General features: G+C 37.9%; 1 protein-coding gene across 1 annotated transcript; it reads right to left on the reverse strand.

The window, feature by feature from the left end:
* Window positions 1–2296: 2296 nt before the first annotated feature.
* Window positions 2297–21530, reverse strand: LOC105388656 (facilitated trehalose transporter Tret1). The gene is made up of 7 exons (XM_048628166.1): window positions 21274–21530; window positions 12853–13082; window positions 10356–10679; window positions 8577–8712; window positions 6980–7206; window positions 4076–4273; window positions 2297–3706 (listed from the first exon to the last, which is right to left on the reverse strand). Exons 1-7 carry the CDS (start codon window positions 21344–21346, stop codon window positions 3446–3448), a joined length of 1449 nt encoding a protein of 482 aa, XP_048484123.1. The 5' UTR covers window positions 21347–21530; the 3' UTR covers window positions 2297–3445.
* Window positions 21531–24623: the final 3093 nt, after the last annotated feature.

Consider the following 24623-nt stretch of genomic DNA (forward strand, 5'->3'; position numbering starts at 1 on the left):
CAGATTTAGGTACGTTTGACAGAATGACCATGAACTTGAAAGCCAAGATCAAGGCCAAACAATTCAAAGCCAAGGTCAATAAAAAAGTATGCGTGCATCTGCACCACACTCGTGGAGCCACATCGTCAAGGTACCTACCGAGATTTTGGGTACTCAAAGTACCCAATCCATTGTAGACATTTCATTTTACTCCATAAGTATCACTTTATTGATACACAATTATCTTTTATGAATACAGAACATTTTCATTTTATGCTTCATAACAGAGGTCACACGTATTCACAGCACAGCACAACATAAAACGAAATGAGGAACAAGGCTTGGTAATCAAAAGATAGAATTGTAGGTACCTTTTCCCTTTTAGGTAATAATTGTAAAAAATGATTGTAAACAAGTAAACAACAATGACTGACTGACAGACTAGATCCACAGAGAAGGTAATGACTATCATAAATACTCGAGGGTTATGATACGCAAGATTGTTATTATTCTACTGGTATTTAAAGTGAGGCCATACTTATTATGAGGATTTCCGTACTATTCGTAAGTACACAACACAAATCGAGATGAGCGAGTGTAAGTAAACCAATTCGTCATTGAAGTAGACCCTGTTATCATCCTGTTATGCATTGTGGTCTTTTATCTTTAGCTGCATACAGACCGGCCAAACAAACGCCATCGAACGGGTTTTGTTGACCTTCGTTGCTCAATCTGCCCCTGTATTATGTATGATAAATGTCCATCGGTGGGCGTTCGTTGGGCCGGTCTGTACGCATCTTTAGGTAATAAAAGAAAAATAAAATGTGGTGAGTATCAAGGGTGAATACTAAACGCTTACCTTATTCTGAGTAAAAAGGTTTAATTATTGTTCTGAGCTCCTAGAAAGTCATGAATTATATTCTGTACGATCTATCAAACTTTATGACAATCAGCTGTTTAATTGTTGATTAGTATGTCATTAATCACCATGAATAATTTCAATTTTATTTAATAATTGTTATTACCTACTGTGTAATTAATTACAATCATAGTTACATCAAATAAATTATGAAAAGTGAAGTTGATAACAAATTTACAGTGTGTGTTCTTTTGCAATCGAATGTCTCATTGGTTATGTGTAGGGTGACCATGTTTTTGATTAAGGTAAAACTTTCCACTTTACTTTAGACTTTAAACATAAATATTCGAGATTCTGATGTTTTTTTTCTTAGAAACGTGCTTGGTTAGACTAATACTAACCCCCATTTCCCGCTCAAACGCATTCTAGTTAACACCCTGTATATTTGACTATATATTTTACCTAAAGTATGTTCAATTAAGTGTATGTATAACCTAAAGATTCTGAGAGTTTTTTTGTATCTGTGTATAAAGTAAGGTTTGATTGTGAGAAAGGTGGTCTTACTTTGAACTATGTAATTTGAGTCATCGGTTTTCAATCGTCCAATGCTGGACATAGGCCTTTTAAGGCGCCTATGATCCATTGCACTCATTCTAAAATCTACCTTATTGAAATGTATATTAAAGAATCTGTTTAACTATACATATAAACGGTTTGCAGTTAGTGAGGTTGTGATTTCAACGAACGGTTTGGAGGATAAATGTTTATCATCACCAATATTGAATAGTAGCTAATTATAGAAATATATTTATAAAAATATATATAATAATCTAACAAATATTTAATACTTTCCCTTTCTACCAGCCATCTATATTTTCCATAATGGATACTGTAATTTTTTTAATTTACTCCTGAAACTCATACGTTAAGTATATAGAATCAAAGTAAGACCGTCTTTCAGGGCAGACTAGTATGTAGGTACTTACATTATTATGATATTGTGAGATATAATTGCGGTTATAAATAAACATTCCATGGCTTGTACATTTGTTTTTTATTACCATATTCCTACAACACCATCTTTCAGCTACCATATAATAAATAATAATAAATATGTGGGGACATCTCACACACGGCCACCCGACCCCAAGCTAGGCAGAACCTGTGTTATGGGTGTCAGATAGTTGATATATCTACACAAATACATACTAAATATAAATATCAAGACCCGAGTACAAATATCTGCCCCAGCCGGGAATCGAACCCGGGACCTTCGGCATAGCAGTCAGGGTCACTAACCACTACGCCATTCGGTCGTCATGTAGTCGTTATTTAGTGCGATTGAGCCTTTCCAAAGTGATAAAATAGTACACTATGCTTTTCATTGCGAATACGAGGAACTAAATAGATGTACGGTACGAACCACCAAAACCCTTAGTTATTAAACAAAAGACAGAATTAATTGTTTCATCATTTGTTTATTTACAAAATGAACCTACCTAGGTACATACTTAAAATTACGTATTTATTAAATGTCTTCAGTTATAAATTCATAAATACCGTATATACCTAATTATGGCACTGTGTGTGACAGTATACTAGGTACTTGTAATAAAATATTTGAGATTTCTTATTCATAAAACACTAACATATATTATTAAATAAATCTTGCTAAAATTGCGTTTTGATTTCTGAGAATAAACGCCGCATTTATGAATGCATATTTTGTAACCTACTTATGTGGTTTTTGTTATCTGATAACATTGAATTAAAATGATAAATATGTAAACCTATTATAAATACTCAATTGCGTGGTAGGCAAAGGTGTATTGAAATTATGATACCTAATAATGTACTTACCTATTGAAATATAATTATTCTTATCAAAGTACTTAATAACTAGATATCCCACACATTCAATATACCGAAAAAACTTTTGAAGCATTTTATTTTAAATATTTAATTTAAACATTCACTAAATCACATGCACACATAAATATATCTATTTTACATTGAATTTGATTCAATATCATCCAAAAATATCTCTTCAATATTTCTTTTCATAAGGATAATTATTATTTTTGATTCATCACAATCAAAACTGGACCTACCAAAAATATGTATACAGGGTTGGTCGCATAATAAAAGTTGTTCCCTATGTCGTGCATTGACCTGCCGACGAGATCTTCACTGATAAAATTCCATCTGTATGTAATAAATAAATTGTTATTCTCATTAATTCATAGTTCTTAAATACGAAATACAGATCAAAAATACCTATAGCTACAATTTATATTTAATTTGATTATTTTTTTTTAATACCTATAGATTGTAGATCCTAAAGGTACCTACCATAGTATAATTTAGAGAGCCTTATAAAAAATATGGCCAAACTCCAAACACCATAGCTGGTGGCTGGCTTCGTAAAAGCCTAAAACCTGCCCTTATACCCTGATTACACCTACCGAGTAGAATGGCGAGACAGTAACCTCGACCAATGAACAGCTCGCAATTGACCGAGTGATCGGCCGAGGATACTCTATCCGAGCATACGCCACGCCACTCTACTCGGTATGTGCAATCGCGATAACTATTACATCTCAAAACTTACAACCTAGTCACAGCACTCTCGCAATCCTTCGCCTTCTTCTTCCCGCTGATCTCGTCGTAGATGTCCTCGAGGCTCCTCATCTTGGTCTCTGGCACATAGAGCGCTATGTAGACCGTGCTGACCAGACAGACCGAGGCGAAGGCCCAGAACACGGAGTGCATGCCGATGGCGTCCGCGATGGGGTGGAAGAAGCGGAGCTCGATGGACACGAGCGCGCAGGCGAACGCGATCACGATGGAGGTCACTGTGCCGCGGAGCTGGAAAGGAGAGGGTTTTGAGTGGGGTTTGAAGACTATTTAGGTCCTGTTTCAGAATTTCTGGATAATGGCTGTCACTCTCTGTAATGATTTTTTAGAGCGTATGTGTTTCATCCCACAGGTAGCCGTTATGCAGACATTGTGTAACAGGTCCTTAGACTGCGGTTAAATCTCTAGTGATGCAGATGCTGGTACGGCAGCACGCTGTCACAGTAACCACTATCGCCTTCGGTGATAGGTTTTTAAGATAAGAATACCAACGCTTGGCAGGCAGGCTTTGCAGGCCAACGAGCAAATATATATTTTATATACTAGGTAGATGGTAAATTTTTCTTTTAAATATGCGATCAAATCATTAAATAAACCCACCTGGAAGTTAAAGATCTCAGTCATGATGACAAACGGCACGGGCTGGAGCCCTCCCGCGTCACAGAAGATGCAGAGACAGAGGCAGGCCACGGGCAGCCAGGCCGCCGCGCCGCCCGCCGCGCCCGTGTTCAGGTAGAACCACGCGCCCAGCGCGCCCATAGCCAGGCCTGAGACTAGGCAGGTCCCGCCTAGTAGCGGCTGCGGAATGGAAGGTTAGTTTTGGTTACAGTTCATCACGACCCATTACGTCCCCACTGCTGGGGCACGGGTCTCCTTCCAATGAAAGAATGGTTTAGGCATAAAGGTTCTTTGGTTACAGTAAAAGTCAGATAGTACGTAATTAGTGTAGAACCATTGACAAAAGAATAAAGAGGCCTTGGCATAAAAATCGGTACTTAAAAATATATCGTCGTCTCTTTTTAACTTATTGGTTTTATCGTACGTAAAAAAGGACAACAGTAGTTTTGTCTTTGCCTAAAATTACAACATTGCGATCGGTCGCCATGTTGATTGACCAAGATTGACATCCAAACACAAGGTACTTCAGCTGTCAAACAATTAGTTTGTTTACATTTTTCAAGAAAAAAGCCGCCATTTTAATTGACATCAAAGTTTAGGTAAGCGCATTTTTTTCGTTGATATGGCATGTCCTCTCTTTATTCTTTTGTCAATGTGTAGAACGCACTCCGGCTAGTTGGGTGACGACTTGCGAAAGGTGGCTGCCCATGATTGGATGCGGATAGTTGTATATTGCATCCAGTGGTGTCCTTTGGGAGGCCTACGTCCAGCAGTGGACTGCTATAGGCTGATGATGATAATGAAAGTCAGATAATTCAGCTACCGGACCACTCCCAATTACAAGCTGTAAGTAAAGCTGCCAATAGATCTGAAAGATGTTCGACCAGCATTCAGCAGTAGTGAGCATATGTAGGTAGGTAGATAATAGGTATGTTAGTTCAACATGCCCCATAAATTACTTGGATCCAGCGAAATTATGACTGTTCAGTCTCGCCAACACCAAAAAGTTTTTCCAATTATATTTCCTAGCCCCATACATAGTTACATACATGTATGTAAGTAACACGCTCACGCCTGTCTCCCAGAGGGGTAGGCAGAGATTACGGATTTCCACTGGGCACGATTCTGACACACCTCGTTATCGTGCATACATGCTAGCCACAGAGTATTACGGTCTTATTCATAAAAAGTTACGGGAGACCTATAGGCCTGCTATAAGCAAATGTCAAAAAAACTTTATTCATAAACGATCAATAGCGCTAAAGAACTCTCCAACTGATTCGTAAAACCTTGATATGCTAAAGTTGGCTGGACCCTACTATACACCTTCCGTAAGCCTCCTCTTGTACAAAAACATGGCGGCCGGTCAACAGCTGTTCTGCTTTATTGACGATTTGACATTTGTTGTGAGTTAATATTTGCTGAAAATAAGTTGCCATGGTAACGTAAAAATTTAATTATTTTTTTTGTGGGTTTTGGCTTGGCCAACTGCGCCTTTAAGCCAACGTAAACTTTTTTAAGTGCCGCGCCGTGGCTAACATAGATATAGTGCCACAATCTTATCTGTTCCGGTGACGGCTTCGCTGTGATCGAATCCAGTGATGCCATCGATTAAATTTTGCCTATTTGTGGTTTAAACGACAATGCATTTCTGCTATTGCCTATTTTATAATTAGGTAGGTACATTTATAAGTATAGATAAATCAAAATATTGGGTCGATAGTAAATGAAAGAGGATATTATATATCAAACGACATTTGTTGTATGGAAAATTTGTATACGGCGAACAGAAATAAAATAAGCTCTGATGATATAGGAGATTAAATCTAGATTACAATGGTATAGGTAATATCATCTGTGGGTCGTGGAAATATCGAGATAAGACAGTCTTAAAAAAAATATTTATTATTATTTATTTATTTATGAACACTTTATTTTACATTTTCTAAAGTAACAAGAAATAAGAGCATAAAATTAAAAGAAATTCAGACAATGTGCAAAAGCTAATTGCCAAAAAGCAATTTCTTCCAGCCAACCCTTGATAGATTGGGAGAACATGTCGTTAATCATCATTATTTCGTCTAAAATCGCTGCAGGTGCGCGAAATTCTTCTTGGTATACTGCCTAAGATTTAAAGTGTCATGTCATGTCCACACACCTGTAATCTAAGAAAAATAAAGATTATATACTTTTCATCAAGACCCATCCCGTCCCCACTGCTGGGGTACGGGTCTCTCGGGAAAATATTAATAAAATTACATGTGAGTATATGGGTAAAATTATTCGTCATATTTGGCAACACTAACCTGTAGCCGTTGCAACTCGTTCTTCCAATTTTTCCAAACGGAATTAAAGGCGCCTGAATACGTTATTCTTCCTGCATAAAAGCCAATATATCTAGTATTACTTTTCTTGCATCACATTTTAGCGCTTTTGGCATTATTTTCACGCAGAAAATCACAAACAAATTAAATAATGTAGCGTCAGCCTCTTCGCAGAAATTGACATCTCAAATAACGCACAGAGTATGAAATGACGTTTGAAAATGACGTCTCGTTAGTTGCACATTTTGACCACCGGAACAGATAAGATTGTGGCACTATAATAGAGATTGATAAATGAATGAAAGTTTTCGCTATTTTTGTTTATGGTTTCGTCGGACCGGCAACTTAATAGGGTAAATGTCAAAATGTTTGGTCTGTGAAATCTATTAGCATCACTATAGTTATTGAAGGTTTACGGAACTATTATGAATAGAGATTTTTACGAAACCTCAAAGAGGCTTAATGTGTTCCGTAACTATTGAGCTCAGTAAACCTACTTTAAGGTTTTTTTATGAATAAGACCGTTACATTATATTTTCCTAGCTGCAATTTCAATCCTCACCTTCCTCCCAGTCCGCTCCACCAGGCTACTAGCCGTACAGCTCCCCAGCATCTGCACGGCGCCCAACACGGCCGCCTGCTGGTTGGCGCTCAGCACGAAGCTGCCGCCGCTGGCCTGGTCGAAGATCGTGGAAGCGAAGTGCAGGACCGCCAGGCAGCCGCACAGCTCCCGCGCGAGGGTTATCGTGAGGGTTATGCGGAACGCGCGGAAGGTGGGCTTGTCTGATACTGGAATAAAGGTAATAATAGAGGTGTAAGGTTGGCTTGTCTGATACTGGAATAAAGGTAATATTATATGGAGGTGTAAGGTTGGTTAGGGGTATCTGACAGTGGAAAGAGGAGAGAGGGTGTGATGTGTGATGGGTGTAAGTGTAAGGTTGATTTGATTATGTGTGGCCCGTCATAGTAAATAGGTAGCTAGGTGTGTTCATAGTGGTATGTCTAAGCCTAAGCATAGAATAACGAGACTAGCTGTGTTGTACTTGTTATTCTATGGTCTAAGGATACATTGAATAGTTCGAATTAGAATAGCAGGTATAAGTATAGAACGGTTCCCTAGCTCGTGTTCTCGTGTAGATACGGACCCGGTAGTGTATTATTTTTATAGCAAAGCGCTTTAGTTCAGCCCTTTACTCGACATTGAAAAAAGAATACAAATGTGTATTTCAATATCTGTTTTGTAGTAGGTTAGGTAGGCCTGTAGTATTTTTCAATACTTACATAAATGAATCATGTAAGTATCGTATTTATTTAATAGGTAACGGATCTGTTTTTACCGATTGTTAAGTTCTTAAGTCGATACCTAAACAAAAGAAAATATACTGAATGAAAATAGCCACGAACAATCCCCCTTTAATTGCAGATGTTTGTTTTATGAAACCTTCAAGAAGTACTGAGTAAGTAGGTAGTTATTTGTTTGAGACAATATTGGATGTAATCTATCGTTACTTTACATTGAAGGCTGTGTTGACTTTTCTGATTGCTTTTGTGATCAATTTTATTCGCGGTTGGAAAAGGATTAAGGGCAACAAAATATTGTTTTTTATATTGGATTTTTTTAGGTGTTTTAAAATTACTTTCCTTCACTGAAGTTGACTTTTGTTACTAGGAAGCCACAAGGACTCCCTTGTGGCTTCCTAGTAACAAAAGCTTTTCATTATATTTTCAGGGTCATATCATCCTACTTCCTACTAATATTATAAAGGCGAAAGTTTGTGAGCCCATGTTTGTTACTTCTTCAAGTCGAAACGGCTGAACCGATTTTAATTTGGTATGGAGTTAGCTGACACTGATCGCGGAATTCCCACAGGGAAACTTTTTAAGGCGAAGCTAAGCTCGCGGGAACAGCTAGTTAAAAATATGTAGAAAACCGCACCGCAGCAATGGAGCCTCACCCTTATAGTATATGTCTGGCGCACTCTGGTTACTGGCTATACAGGATGTCGCGAAAAGGGTATACTTACTAAGCCGAAACCTACGTGTACAGCATGTTATATCTAAGCCCGGAAATGAAATCAGAATATAAGATAAGATAATCTCCCGGTGACAAACCCTACTCAAGCTCTAGTGTTTTATAACCACTAAGAAAAAAAACTTACCAATAGCCTTGATGGCGTCGCTGAACCGGCCGCTCTTGTCCTTCTCCATCTCCTCGAGCAGCCCCTGCAGCTCATCGTCCACCAAGGAGTCCGAGCTCTGCCGGCAGCGCAGCCACGCCAGGGCATCTCGAGCCTCCTGGAGAAGAGAATAAGGATCACTTTGCTATGTGTTCACTAGGCCTGCAGCGCAGCCACGCCAGGGCATCACGCGCCTCCTGGAGATGAGCATAGGGGTTAGATTGCTATGGGTCTCCTGGACAGGGGTGTGAGGGTCAGATTCCTATATGCTTGAGAGATGGTTGAAGAGGAATGGTGATAAAGCTGAACACTTATTGGTTTGAGGAGCATCCAAGAGATTTAGGTCTCCTCGTAAGAAGAGTACCTACCTACCTAGGTATTGATCCTGGCTCCTAGGGATCGGTTTTAAATTTTTTAGTTACGTAGAAGGTACCATAGATTTGTATGTAGCCATTTTAAATGAAAAATCAGGCCTGAGGTTTGATGGTAAGTACTAAATACCTACATAGGTAGTGCATGCATTTAATATAAGAATGATAAAACTCAGTTGTATTGTTCTACCGGCTGCCTATGATATAGTATATATACTTACCTCAACTTATTTATTTTTTCTTTAATTGAGTAGGTAGATACACTGCCTACTACAGACAAAAAAAAAATGTGCGATCTCACAATGATCGTAAATTATGATTTTATGACTCACACATAGCTTAGGTGCCTAATGAATATTGATTCATTAAAATTAAACCAAATTTTGGCTGTATCACTGAAGCATCACGTGACCGAATTTCGTAGGTAAAAATAGTGTGAACTCTGTGAACAAACAGAACAGAGTGTTGACGAAACCTCTTGACTTCTCGTTGGAAGGACACCGCATCGATTCCTGAAGGGGCCAAAATATTCATTCATCGCATCATAGAGAAATTTAGCATTTTCCGCCAACACATTTGCCCAGAACATTTTAGGCTCATTCTGTTCTACCTATGTACCTACTTACATTTTTGAGTTCTGTCTGCTGGTAGGTAGGTATTTTAAGGTAGGGAAAAGTCGCTTGTTTGATCAATAAAAGTTGTCTCAAGGAATCGCCTGATTATCAAACTAGTCGAACTTAGAGCCACCTTGAGCGGTCATTATCAAAGGTGAATGACATCAGAGGCTCCTTGCAATAATAATCTTGAATCTACATAAATAAAATCACATTATTATGCAGATTTTACCAGATTCGTCTGTTTGATATTTAAATTCATGCGTAGCTTCTATCCGTTAGTTAAATAGCCGCAAAGTTTTAGCGTAGGAGAGGAAAGACTGTAAAGTTTCGTCTATGAATAAGGAAAATAAAACGATATTTATAAGGTCATAATAATATCGTACCCGGTCCACCTGAATCCATCCACTGTGAAAGTTTTATTTCACTGAGTTGGTATTGTGGTGGACGAACTCGCGTGCAAACTGTGGTTCGACCACTGCACCAGGAAAGGAAAGATTATGTGGAGGTACTATCTACTTTCTAGGTTCTATTCTGCCTATGTATTTTACCTACTGTCATAAATACTTCTTCAACTGCATTTTGTCCGATCGGAGGAGGCCCGCATCCAATAGGTACTTCCCCGCGGACTTGACTATAAATCATTGGGGAAGGCCTATGTTCAGCAGTGGACGTCCTATGGCTGAGATGATGATGATGATGATGATGATGATGAACTGCATTTTTTCTTAATATTTTTTATCACAAAGGAATTGAATCAAAAAGTACCTACTAACCTCAACCTTCCCGCACTTGAGCAAATACGACGGACTGTCCGGCATCGTCAGAAACACCATCAGATGCACGAGCGGCACGGCAAGGCAGATCCACAGCACCGCGTGGTAGCTCAGGTACTCCCCCATGATGTACACCAGCAGGTTCCCGAAGTTCTGCGACAGGATCACGAGGCTGCCCAGGGTGCCCCGTATCGTGTCTTCACTGATCTCCTTGATGTAGAGAGGGGTGACGACATAGGAGCCGCTGACGCCGAAGCCCACGATGGCTCGCGCGGTTATCAGCGCCCACGGCTCGCTGGAGTACAGCTTTATGCTCCAGCAGACCTGCGGGGAATGCAGATAGAGTTCAGATAGGAAAAATGGGACTTAGGGTACCTCCCAAGTAACATTTCTTTCGAGCTTAGGTTGTAAGAAATGCCATTAGGTTTTATAAGGGTTGTGAAAAGGTTAATGCTTTGCTATCTGGTCATATTGAGTACTTGAGAATGATTACTAAGTCCTAAAACTAATTGTTTATTAATACAACCTTGGAGCTGCTGATAAGAGTTTATATTAACGTTATTTTAACATGTATTTCAAGAGCATATAGTTCTAGGATCTTATAGTTGTCGTAGACTCCTGAAAAAGTTCTAGAAAAGCTAGCATTATGCTAAAGTGAGAGCTTAAGGTTAAATTTTTAACGTTGATACAACCATAAAGTTATGGAATATTGAAATCACTTATAAGTATTTTTAAAAACCTATCTGAAACCTTTAGGTTGATGAGAGTTGTCTAGGCAAACAAATTAGGACTACTTGGTGAAAACCAAAATCATTAAGCACTGGCTATAAGCTAAAGGCATGATTTAAGTCATTCAAGAATATTTTAAAGCTTTATAGGCATCCTCAAAATATGTTTAATGCTTTTTAGTAATTTCCTAACGGCTGCCATATTTTTTCACTGAAATAAAAAAAAAATACTTAGCAAAAATATACATTTTAATTAATTAGGGGAAAATTCAGCAGCGTTTGCTATACTAATCCAAATATATGTTTTTTACATAGACAGTACTTTTATTTCTAATATAACTTTACACCAAACATAAAATATTATCTATTTTTTTTAATTAAAATATCTTCAAATTTATTATTTACAAAAGGCCCGTCACGTATACAGAACTATTATCCGAAAGTATCACAATAAAGTGCTAGTCGCACAAGTTTTTCATATTTCCCGACTTCAGCCTAACTACTTACTATATTTTTATTAATACAACACTTACAAGTTAGCCATTTTGAGTCTTGGAAAGTGTCAAGTAATGGCGCCATTTATTATAATTATTATAAAATCTTACACAGAAACACTTTAAAACCCGAGAGTATTGGAAAGGCATTACAAATGTCCATCAAATGTGTTACAAGTTATAGAAGAGTTACATCCAGGACTAATTTAGAACTTAAAAGTTGTCTTCCAAGGTTATGTTAACGTTAAATTAAGGTTGTGAAGGTTTTATTTAGGTTCTGTGTAAGTAGTTCAAAAGGATCTGGGTTTGAGCTATAGGTTTTGCTGTAGATCTCAGAAAGGTTCTAAAACGTGGGCCCTTTTTGCACTCAGGAGGTTAATATAAGGTTAATATAAGGTTATCGAGCCTTCTAAGTCTCACGAGTTGATTTCCATACAAAGGTTCTAGAACCTTTTCAAAACCTTTCTAAAACCAAAAATGTTACTTGGGCTAGTTACGATAGGAAATCGTGGTCTAGGATGCATGAAAGGAGGCATTCTTGAGTGACCTGTATCAACTGCACCTCGTATAGCGTAAATATGGCGCTCTCTGGGCAGTCAGTGAATAATAACTAATCTGACTGCCCTTTACCACAGTGACAAACCCTATTGCATTATAGTTTTTGTCACGAGAATACCTTGAAACCCTGAATATAATTGGCGTAAGTTCGTTGGTTAGTCTACTCTTAGTTCGTTGCCTCTAAGTTTTGCATGCGTGTCTCTGAATCTAACATTATTTCAATCAGGCATGTTGTGAACTGAAAGCACTCAACAAACATAATACTCAATCAAATGCTTTTCAGTCACCCGCACCCGGTGCGGTCAATTAGGTAATTTATGTTCTTGTTTATAGTTTCAAACACAACACTGTTTCATTCATTGATACAATGGAAGCAAGTTACAGTATACAATGCATTATGCTCCCACTTGTTCCACAAACAAGGAGTGTCTTCAGCTCATAAACATTCTAAAGTTATATGGTGATTGCATTAAAAAGTCATCAATAAAAACCTAATGCAAAAGCTCATTTTTCTCCTGAGATATAGATCCTAAAATCTCCACTGGCGCATAGTGCCGACACAGCAATCACTGACTTGCTCATCTTCTTGGAACCACACTCCTGTTTCGGTAGCTGCCGTCACGCTTGCAGACCTTTTCACGTTTAGCCCTTACAACTCCATAAAACCTAACTTACCCTTATTAGGTAAGTACCTACAGCTGTAAAATATCTACTCACAGCCAAACAAAAAGAAGTCATCAGCAAAGCTTTCTTCCTCCCGAAGTTGTCCACAATGTATCCGTAGAGGAACACCGCCGGGGTCCCCACAAGGTACGCCACTGACGCCATCCAGGATATGGTGTCCGGGTGGATGGGGGCTGACGAGGGGGTGTCTTCGCTCATGAGCCGCGGGCCCATAGGGGACAGCCAGCCCACCGCCGTGCCGTAGGAGAAGACTGGTAGGACCACTGGAATGGAGAGGGAATGGTTTTTAGACGTCGTCGAATACATAATACATACAATATGCAATAAATTATTGAGTATTGATTGAATATACCTAATACCTATTTAGGATGATTCCGGAGGTTTGCGGTTAGTGAGTGGAACTTTTTCATTGAGGATGGTGTATTTTATAAACATATTTTTAAAATTATACCTTCTTAATTAAAAATATCTGTAGGTTACCGAAAAAAAATGCACGTAAGTATAAGTACCTAGTTAAGTAACATTACTTTTATATGTATAAAGTGAAAGTTTATTCAATCAATTATATTAAATTTATTCGTAAGAGTGCTGATTCCCATAAAATAACTCCTTTGTTTGTTTAATCGAAAACTCTCATAAAGGGCAAGTTTACTATCTCCGTTCGTAGGTAGGTAACTATTATACCTATATGTTCAAGTAACTATACATGACATATCCGTCATACTCAAAGCGCACACGCTGCGCTTGAACCCGGGACCTCCAGTTCAACTGCAGATAACGGACCGTCCAGTCGACGGAAATCAATCAACTGTCGCTAACGACCAACACGCTCAGACGACCACTGAAGGCACGTGTTGCAACAATATGTATCGACAAATGACGATCAAGATCAATTAAGTAATAATGTATAAACAAATCACTCTAGTCTAACCACTGATTAGTTATTAATATTGGTTACTCTAGCTTACATGGTCACTCTAGCCACTGATTAGTTAATAATAACGGTTACTCTAGCTTACAAGACCTCAAGTTTCGGAGCGGTTGCTGCGCTGACCGCTGTACCGATTGCATGACCGATTTCGTTTGGTCGTTTTTTCTCAAGCTAGAGTAATCTTCCAGATACTCATGCTACACATGAAAACATAAGATACAAGTAACTCTCAGTAACGGCGCACAGACTTGGTCTCTGACCGAACATCAGAAGTCCAAACTCAAGGTTTGCCAAAGAGCGATGGAGCGTACTATACTTGGTGTACGAAGGATAGACCGAATCCGGAACACCACGCTACGCTCCTCGACTCGTATCACTGATGTGGGCGCACAGACTGCGAAGCTGAAGTGGGCCTGGGCAGGCCACGTCTGTCGCATGCACCCGGACCGGTGGGCCAGAATTGTCACCGAGTGGGTGCCCAGTGATGGACGTCGGCGACGCGGAAGACCCAGGCGGAGATGGCGGGACGACCTCGACAGGTTTTTGCCTCAATGGCCGAAGGAAGCACATGATCGGGAACGGTGGTTAGTTTATAAGGAGGCATTTGCCCAGCAGTGGGACACGACACAGGCTGCATAAAAAAAAAATAAAAAAAAAAAAACTCTCAGTTGTAACAACGCCATTTTTATTGCCAAGGGGCCGTCTCCACATGCAAGGAATGGGGAGGATACTGTCGCCAGGCTAAACTAGTTCTAGGCACCTACGTAGGACCTACGAAATCCATCAAGTTGGACGTGATACACCTAACAAGATATATACCAACGATATTCCCAGCTACAATCAATCTATGCACTTCAATCAACGGCAAACATCGATAAATAAGCCCAAGGGTCAATATACACTGGTCCCTCAGCCATCTGCGTCCGCCAGATCAAACACATTGACCCGCGAGAAATGAAGATTCTATATCCTATAAAACTACCTACACTATCCAATTTGACAGGGTAACTAGGTATTCCCTAGGTAGGGTGATACAAACGCACAGGGCGTAAAGTCCAATATTACCTAAATGGTTATATAAATATTGTCATAAAATATCACTTTTATAGCAGTTAGGGATATCATACTTAATTTGTTACTCTATCACGCGAAATCTACTAAATAGATTATGATATTTGGTAGTTACCTATCTCAATTAATTTTAACTTGTTCAATGGACCTTGAAAGGTTATGACACACCTTCTGCTTTCAATTTTTAGTAGAGTAGTAACTACTTACTTAATAATTTACTCATTTTAAATTATAAAATTTCATAACGTTTGTTACAACGATATATATATATAATGTTTTTTACACAGATTCCAAACAAAGATTTACAAATACTTATCTTAATTTTAATGACACGGGTACTTACTTAATTTTTTTGCGAGTATTCTGAGTAATCTTTACATTGATGTTCAAATTTTAAAGGGATAGGCTACTTATTTTTATCCCGAAATTCTTTCTCACGGAAAAACTTTTTGAGGTACCTAACTATAAGCGGCTCATTTCATTATTAGGGGACGCTCTACCCTATCGATAGGGCCTATCTGTTGGGTAGTGTACCAGCAAAGCAATGTCTGAATTCATCAGGAATAAGTACTTGCATGAGCGCCCGTCTGTCTAAGGAAGATCTTTCTAGATAGTCATAACATTGGTCTTGATTTATATCGTTTGAAGGTTCAGTTGACCGATGTTTACTCACAAATTGATTGAATTGAAGGCTGATTGATACAGCCCTTTGCTCCTGTCTTGTTTATTTGTTTTGGACATAACTGCGTGTTTCGGAGAGGCCGTCCAAAGTTAATGAATGAAAATATTAGATGCCTGTGTTATAGATATAGAGAAGGAAAGAGTCGAACGTAACAAGAACAAGTTAAAAAAATATTACGTTTTAGGTAATAAGTAAGGTAAATATGTATAGGGTCGAATTTTATTAGTGAACTTCACAATAGACGGATTCCTGCAACATTGAGCATACCAAAAAACTCCCATTTTTATTTAGTAGATACTTTGGTAAGTACATAAAACCTCTTTTTGAACCCTCCATAGGTTCCATTTTCAACCCACATCCGTTCTAGAGTTCAAGCGGTAAGGCCACATGGTTAGTGCTATATATTAACACATGTTTGTCATTTTTCACGATCGTCGAGTGAAATAAAAATAGGTACAGGAGTATCTAAGTAGGCATTTAAAATATTTGTTACTGTAAATGAACAAAGAGCAATGTACGTGGGGGGGGGGGGGGGGGGCACTGAAGCAAAAAAACTGAAAAGATGTGATGGTTAATAAACTTTATTTAGGTAGGTAGGTACTTAAGTTATAAAAATAAGGTTAAAGTGAGATGGTTCCTCTTTTAGGGATTACCTATGTACCTGTAGTAGAGGAAACCCGATCCTCCGACGTAAAATTAAACTTTGTAGGTTCATAAGAAATAGAGTCGTGTGGCGCAGCAGCGCTCTGAAATATTGCTTTTCGTAAGATAGAGAAAAAAACTAAGGCCAAGATAAATAGACGAAACTAAGACGGAGTCTTAGCTTAAGCACATGCTAAGAACACGAGTTCACTATCATAGACACTACTTGAGCACAGACTATGCCACTATGTTCGCACTCTGACTTAGCCGAGTTCGAGTTCACATTTGTCAAGACTTGGCCCTTGCTTAGCACGCCGTTGAAAGGAATTATTATTCTAAGCTCTCAGGCTATCCACAGACCACATTTATACCAAATTTGCTAAAAAACTATGGAATGAAACCATGACCACAGATAAATAAATATATATTTGACGCAGATTTGACATAACAGGTTCTAAGCCAGTGACTTAGCCGAGCAAACGCTAAGTAGTGTCTATTTTAGAGACTCATTGCAACTCGACTTAGTTCAGGTGAAGTCGTACTTGGCTAAGCATTAGTTTGAGCAAGTGCTAAGCAACGACTATTTATCTGGGCCTAAGTTATACATAAAACGTAGTGATTATTTGCTCAGTGTAAGTAATGATAGAAATTGATAGATTACCTACCTGCGATAGGGACTGCACTATTCGTTCGTTACTTACTTTATTTTTTTAACTTTCTAGTGGGAATTCCGGGATTAAATTTACAATCAGTAATACTTAAATAAATTGCTTAAACATGCTTTAATTATAAATGATTTTTTGATATCGGTCCAGTACTTTCGGAGCCTTAAAAAACATATAACTATAGATACTTATACATTAATACTTAGTAGGTATTAATACACACGCGCGAGTGCAATAAAAGATTAATTTGAAAGTGTTTTCTTATAATAACAACAATAATTACGATAAAATATGATTAATGTTTAATGATTTGTGCGTCTGCAGATACGCGGCAGGCGCTTCAGGCGTGTCGTCTCGAGTCGTGTTGTTATCTTACTTCGCAGAACCAAGGCGAAGGGCAGAGGCAGAGGATAGAATAACGTATACGCTACGGAAAATAAGTTACGCTACGGAAAATAAGTTACGCTACGGACCCCTCAACGACACGCTCTGAAAGTAGGTATGAATTGCCTGAAAACGTTCATGAAAATAGACATTTTCATGCCTGGGGGAAAAGCTTTCTGGCTTCTAAAAATCTATGAATGATGATTTTCAAGTAAAAGCCTTCTTAATAAAATCTCCTAATTATGTTTTAGTACATTGGAATGGAGCTGAGGAAATCTTTTTGTCGCATAATACTAGAAGCAGAAATTAGCTTTTTTGTCGTTCATGTTTTTATTTCTCGCATTCGTATTGAAAAGCACTGTAGTGTTTACCTCGGGAGAACTCCTTATTTTGTTCCTCGGGCTATTAGCGCCTTCGTTAAGCTTAGGCGCCAAACACAGCCTTCTATTCTATTGTTATATTGTCTGTGGGGGTGTAGGTACCTGCAACCGGCTCTCTCGAATGGAACCTTTGTGCATTTTCCCAAGGTCTAAACTGCCTTCCTAAGCTTGGACCATTTCCCACCACGCTGGTCCACTGCGGGTTGGTGGGTTCACATAATTATCTAGATCTGCTAAATCTGGATATGCAGGTTTCCTCACGATGTTTTCCTTCACCGTAAGAGCGATGGTGATAAAGTACTTAAGTAAAATACTTAAGTTAAAATAACTCATTGGTACATGTCAGCGTCGGGACTCGAACCCGCATCTCTGGCGTGAGAAGCGGGCGTTTACCCGACTGAGCTACCACCGCTCTTACCCGGCTGAGCTAACACCGCCTTCAAAACAATGTACTATTATCGGTAAATGACATTGACACCACGTAGAACTTTTATCATCATCGTCATCAGCCCTCAACCGCTCACTGTTGGGTAGGTTAGGTTAGTGGTATAACCCTTCTTAACTATGTGTACGTGTACCTTACTACGGCAAAAGTTTCAACAATGTATTAATTTACCTAACTGAATAATAGGTAGGTAGGTATAAATAGCTAATTTAGGTACTTAAGTTTACTGGCCTTAATTAAATACCAATCACTTTACTTTCCAGATACCTAATTTAGTTGATTTGTTCTTCTAAACTCAAAGGATCTTAATTAGAGTATTTATTTAGGTACTTGTAAGTCACGCTAGAAAAAAATTAAACATAAACAGTCAGCAAAAAAAAATATTTAGTTATATATTTAGTATAGGTCCTTATAATTGAGAAAATAAAATAATTTGTGATAAGTACTTACTCCAATTGTATAACAATTGGATACAATAGTATCTATCCACATTTATATCTAGACATAGCAAAAGGTTGCCCTAAATAATATGAGTGCGTGACCCGCTTTTGTAGCACCTGTGGTAAGTAACATACTTATTTATTATCTTTTCTAAATAAAAAATACGTGAGTATAAATAATATAGAGTAGGTACTTATTATAAATAACGCTTCGGTTAACTTCAATCACTATTTCATTTTCCGACTTAATGGTTTTTCTTTGAATCAGAGAAAGTAGGAAAAGTTATGGTGGAAAACAGGCAATTCCTACATATTTATTATAGACTCCATATTATAGAGGTAAGTAGTAATGGTTACAAAATTACCAACTAAATAAGTATTGGCAGTTACGAATGTTTCTGCTTATTATCATAGAAATAGAGTATGTATGGGTATATTTATAAATTTTACTGTATGATATACCTACCTAATTATGATTTATGTGCATTGCATGTGATGTTGATAATGATATTGTATTATTTTTATAAGTTTAGAGTCGAATAGTAGTCGGCGGCTCTCTTAGCCGAATATCAAATCTACACTATAAAACAAAGTAAGTAAATACCTAAGCGTTAAAAATATCAGTGATAATCAAATTGATTTCTTTTTTAATGAAAGCGCACTTGAAAATTTGGTATAAAGCGTCTTGTAGTTATACGTGTACAAATTTTCATCAGGTTTTCGATGCGTAGGTATCTCTTAGGGCGCCTTCAAATTAGTCGCTTATTGTCGCGCGACTGCAGCGCTGCTGCAGCGCTGCAGCCGCGCTGCTGTCAAAATCCATATAAATTTTGTAATTTAAAAGATGCGCGACTGCAGCGCTGCAGCAGCGCTGCAGTCGCGCGTTAATAATTTATATGGAATTTAGACAGCAGCGCGACTGCAGCGCTGCAGCAGCGCTGCAGTCGCGCGACAATAAGCGACTAATTTGAAGGCGCCCTTAATTCCGTTTTTCTAGAAAAACAAGAAAAAATGACATGTGCCTTGATTAAAAAAGAAACCAATATAACCGTGGATGGATATTTTTTTATAGTCTGGTTTAAAGAAACCTGACTCTTCTCATAGTGTCAGAAGTCAAAAACTGAATGATATTATTTTTACAATGTTAGTAGCTATTTACTGTCCTACATAAACGAAAACCATCGCAGCGACAGCGATCCCAAGTAACATTTCATTCGAGCTTAGGTTGTAAGAAATGCCTTTAGGTTTTATAAGGGTTGTGAAAAGGTTAATGCTTTGCTATCTGCTTCATATTGAGTACTTGAGAATGATTACTAAGTCCTAAAACTAATTGTTTATTAATACAACCTTGTAGCTGCTGATAAGAGTTTATATTAACGTTATTATTTTAACATGTATTTCAGGAGCATATAGTTCTAAGATCTTATAGTTGTCGTAGACTCCTGATTTACTTCTAGAAAAGCTAGCATTAATGCTAAAGTGAGAGCTTAAGGTTAAATTTTTAACCTTGATACAACCATAAAGTTATGGAATATTTAAATTACTTATAAGTATTTTTTAAAACCTATCTTAAACCTTTAGGTTGATAAGAGTTTTCTAGGCAAACAAATTAGGACTACTTTTATTTATTTTATTTATTGGTGAAAACCAAAAGCATTAAGCACTGGCTATGAGCTAAAGGCATGATTTAAGTCCTACAAGAATATTTTAAAGCTTTAGAGGCATCCTCAAAATATGTTTAATGCTTTTTAGTAATTTCCTAACGGCCGCCATATTTTTTCACTGAAATAAAAAAAAAACTTACCAAAAAGATACATTTTATTTAATAAGGGAAAATTCAGTAGCGTTTCCTATACTATTCCAAATATATGTTTTTTTATATAGACAGGACTTTTATTTCTAATATAAATTTACACCAAACATAAAATTTTATCTATTTTTTTTAATTAAAATATCTTCAAATTTATCATTTACAAAAGGCCCGTCACTTATACAGAACTATTATCCGAAAGTATCACAATAAAGTGCTAGTCGCACAAGGTTTTCATATTTCCTGACTTCAGCCTAACTACTTACTATATTTTGTATTAATACAACACTTACAAGTTAGCCATTTTGAGTCTTGGAAAGTGTCAGGTAATGGCGCCATTTATTATAATTATTATAAAATCTTACACAGAAACATTTTAAGACCCGAGAGTCCTGGGAAGGCATTACAAATATCCATCAAATATGTTTCAAGTTATAGTAGAGTTACATCCAGGACTAATTTAGAACTTAAAAGCTGTCTTCCAAGGTTATGTTAACGTTAAATTAAGGTTGTGAAGGTTTTATTTAGGTTCTGTGTAAGTTGTTCAAAAGGTTCTGGGTTTGAGCTAGGTTGAGGTTTTGCTGTAGCTCTCAGAAAGGTTCTAAAACGTGGGCCCTTTTTGCACTCAGGAGGTTAATATAAGGTTATCGAGCCTTCTAAGTCTCACGAGTTGATTTCCATACAAAGGTTCTAGAACCTTTTCAAAACCTTTTTAAAACCAAAAATGTTACTTGGGATGAGCTTATCATAGTAAGCTCATCGCTGACTCGCTGACTTATGTATTGTCAATGTACAATTTATTAATATATGGCAGCTTTTATTAGTACGGTATAACTCCGAAAGTATTTCAATACAACTATTAAGTAGGTATATTGACCACTTATGAATGATAAGCCATCAAAAAATTCAAATGTACTTAAAAAATCTTTTCAAAAAGTTTTCAAAGCATTTCCACAGCGTACTATTGTAAAAAAACTTAGAATTTTCAATAAATAAAAACTCACTGAGTATGGCCATCACAATCTGGTTCATCTTGCTCCCCTCCGAACAGTATTTCTTCACCGTATATTTCAACATTTTCACAGATTTAAATTTCGAGCGACACAAACACCGTTAATAAAAAATAAAAAAGTTATTAAAAAAGTTTGAAACCGAAGAGGTTGGCGCGCTTTTGCTGAGATCAAATCAGTCAGAGCCGGTTGAGAGCGCGCGCCCCGGCCTGAACTTATGATTTGAATGGCGATGTGTCCGCAGAGCGACATAGACAGTGGAAAAATGTGGTTTCTTTCTTCGCAGTTCATTTTCACACGACGACAAAATATCTATAGACCGGATACCAGCGAGCGGTCAGCTGTTTGACGCGGCGCTCGCAGGTTCGAATCATGTTCCATGCTAATATTTTGATGTGAGAATTTGTTTATCAAAGAAGAATGTATTTCCCTAAGTTACATTTTGATCTAGTTCCTTATTGGTGTTATAGTGCGTCTCTATTCGGCGGTATTTACTTGTCTAAGGGCGGCGTATATGGCTCAAATTCCACCTGCCTTGTAGGATGAGAAGAGTGTACTACCTACATAATTACATACGTTTTATTATAAAATAAATTATAATTATAGTTAAACATGGTAAACTATACAAACCATTAACACAACACGTAGGTACTTAGGTATACTGTACTTATCTCTTACTTACTTTACTGTCCTCTCTGTCTGGTACTGGTACTAGTTATTATTCTGTGGTGCGGTCAAGCCAAAAACAGACCGTTACGGAGGATCACGATGGCGTCCGATGCAATTCTTTTAAAGCTATTAAACTTGCATTTATACATGTATGAGGTGATTAGGTGAGGTATTATTTAACTGAACATTTACATACCAGACTAAAGGTACGTACGTACTAGTTTAAGTTAACGGGATTATCGGGAACTACCCTATGAATTTCGATTCATACCTCCTACATTTACCATGGGTACATAACGACAATATAAGTGCTTTTTATGGCTTTCATTATTTTGTATCCAGCAGTGGACTATTGATCTTTATGTGTGTGTGTATGTGTGTGAGAGAGAGAGGCTTATGTATAAAGGAACTCATGCAGAGAGTGGACAATGACATCCACACAGCCTCGCGTCTGGTTTTACCACTAAAACACCTCGCGAAAGTGTATGATGAATCGCTCATTATCAGATGAATGGATTGGAACATTGGAATTGAAAAAAAAACTTTCACTTTTAGATATTTAATCATGATTAGGTTTGACCAAGATATTTATTACACACCTACTTAGGTTCGTATTTGTTTATTTGGTGTTCCTAAGTTCCAACCTTTAGCACCGAAACGACATAAATTTTGGGGTATTCTTGTTATTTTTAAAATAAGTAACATAATGTAGATAGCGTTTATTTTTACCGAACAGGTAGGTATCATTGAAATAAGTCTAGTTACAATTAAGATATTTGTGGCATTTGACATTGTCACTCTGATAAAGGTCAGGTTTATTTGCCCCGACTGTATATATTTTAAGCGGGTAAGTAAAGTACCCAAACGGTACTATAGGTAGTAAGTAAGTATTAGTTAAGTTACATAATTAAAAGTTTATTAAACTAGTCCACTTAACTGTGACTATTCCCATCTCTGATACATTGTAAACTGAGACATAGCTGGAAATAAGGTCTATAAATAGCCAGGTCCGCAATGTAATCACAGATATTATACAAATGCACGCCTGCGTCTACGCGCATGATCCCTGCGCCTAGGACGATCCTGGAGTCCGTGTCCACTGCCGCCGGTATTAGTCACAATTACCCTATCTAAAATGCAGGCAGGTTCTCGCCTATTATTATTACATTATACTGCGATATTGAAATTTGACAATTTGCGGTTCTCTACTATGGCAATCCTACTGAAACGATTAATTAAGGCTGTATTTTCGTAGACGTATAAGTACCTATGTACAAAAATGAGAAAGAGTGAAGATTACTTACCGCAAATTTTTTAAGCTGGCATCATATTTGACAAATTTAACCTACTCCAAGGTTAAGGGTCACAGACATAACATACTTAACCCAAAATACAGCGAAGGTTTGCGTGAGAACGATGATACTTTATCTTGACTCGTAATAAGTTATCCCTCAGTTATTTTCATTCTGACAGCCCATTCAGAGAAGCCCAGAATTCGCGAAATCGCTGCAAGGTAGGTAGAGGCATCCCGCGGCGATTGGGAGGGTCCATCGAAGCTTTACGAATTAGGTTTACTTATCCTAACTAATATTATAAATGCGAAAGTAACTGTGTCTGTCTGTCTGTCTGTCTGTTACTCTTTCACGCCAAAAGTAAGTACCTACTGAACGGATTTGAATGAAATTTGGTATAAATATGGCCTAGACCCTGGGAAAGAACATAGGCTACTTTTTATCCCGGAATTCCCACGGGTACACTTTTTAAGGCGAAGCGAAGCGCGCGGGAACAGCTAGTAAACAATAGGTTTGTACTCTTCACAAAATGATAACGTCAAGTTAACCTGAACTTGTGTATTCAGCAATGATGAGTATGCAGTGTTGAGGCCGAATTGTTGTTGAGTAGGAATTAGGTTCGTGATTATGTAGATTTTGTCAAGTGAGAAACTGGCCTAAATAATCTAAAGGTGGCATTGGCAGCACTTTGGTAGGTAACTACTAACTACCCAATCATGTTCGTTACGTTAAGTGACGCTCAGATCAAAACACTTTAAGGAATAAAGTTGTCTTAGGAATTTCAAACCTATAAAATCAAATAATAATAAACTCGCCATAACATAAAGCAGATTCCCAAAACCTGTCCGATATTCCAACAGCCTTGTGGAATTACCGGCTAAGAAAAAAAAAACATTTATTTTATATTTTCTCATTCTGACGATGTCGGTTGCAGACAGGTAAATAAATAATAAATCAGAGAAAACATCCAAATAATTACAGAGTCCGCGTAATAAGAATGTTTTATTCTCAAAGTGCCTATATTCATAATGAATAATTCGTTTTGAAATGGGAGGAGAGGCAGAAGTCATATTATAAGAGGTAAGTATTTAGATAGTTAGATAGATAATAGATCTAACTATGATGAAATACTTTTTTTTATGTAGCCTGGTTAGTGTCCCACTGATGGGCAAAGGCCTCCTTATAAATTAACCACCGGTCCCGATCCTGTGCCTCCTTCGGCCATTGAGGTAAAAACCTGTCGAGGTCGTCCCGCCATCTCCGTCTGGGTCTTCCGCGACGCCGACGTCCATCATTGGGCACCCACTCGGTGACAATTCTGGCCCACCGGTCCGGGTGCATGCGACAGACGTGGCCTGCCCAGGCCCACTTCAGCTTCGCAGT

This window comes from Plutella xylostella, chromosome 20 (assembly GCF_932276165.1).
Source record: "Plutella xylostella chromosome 20, ilPluXylo3.1, whole genome shotgun sequence".
NCBI lineage: Eukaryota > Metazoa > Arthropoda > Insecta > Lepidoptera > Plutellidae > Plutella > Plutella xylostella.

What these genes read in the sequence shown, in the direction of transcription:
- LOC105388656 (XM_048628166.1), bottom strand. Translation starts at nt 21,346, where the DNA reads ATGTTGAAATATACGGTGAAGAAATACTGTTCGGAGGGGAGCAAGATG. An exon ending in TGACTTCTTTTTGTTTGGCT is followed by an intron (nt 10,680 to 12,852) that starts GTGAGTAGATAT and finishes CATTCCCCGCAG; the next exon opens with GTCTGCTGGAGCATAAAGCT. An exon ending in CTGAGATCTTTAACTTCCAG is followed by an intron (nt 3,707 to 4,075) that starts GTGGGTTTATTT and finishes TCTCCTTTCCAG; the next exon opens with CTCCGCGGCACAGTGACCTC.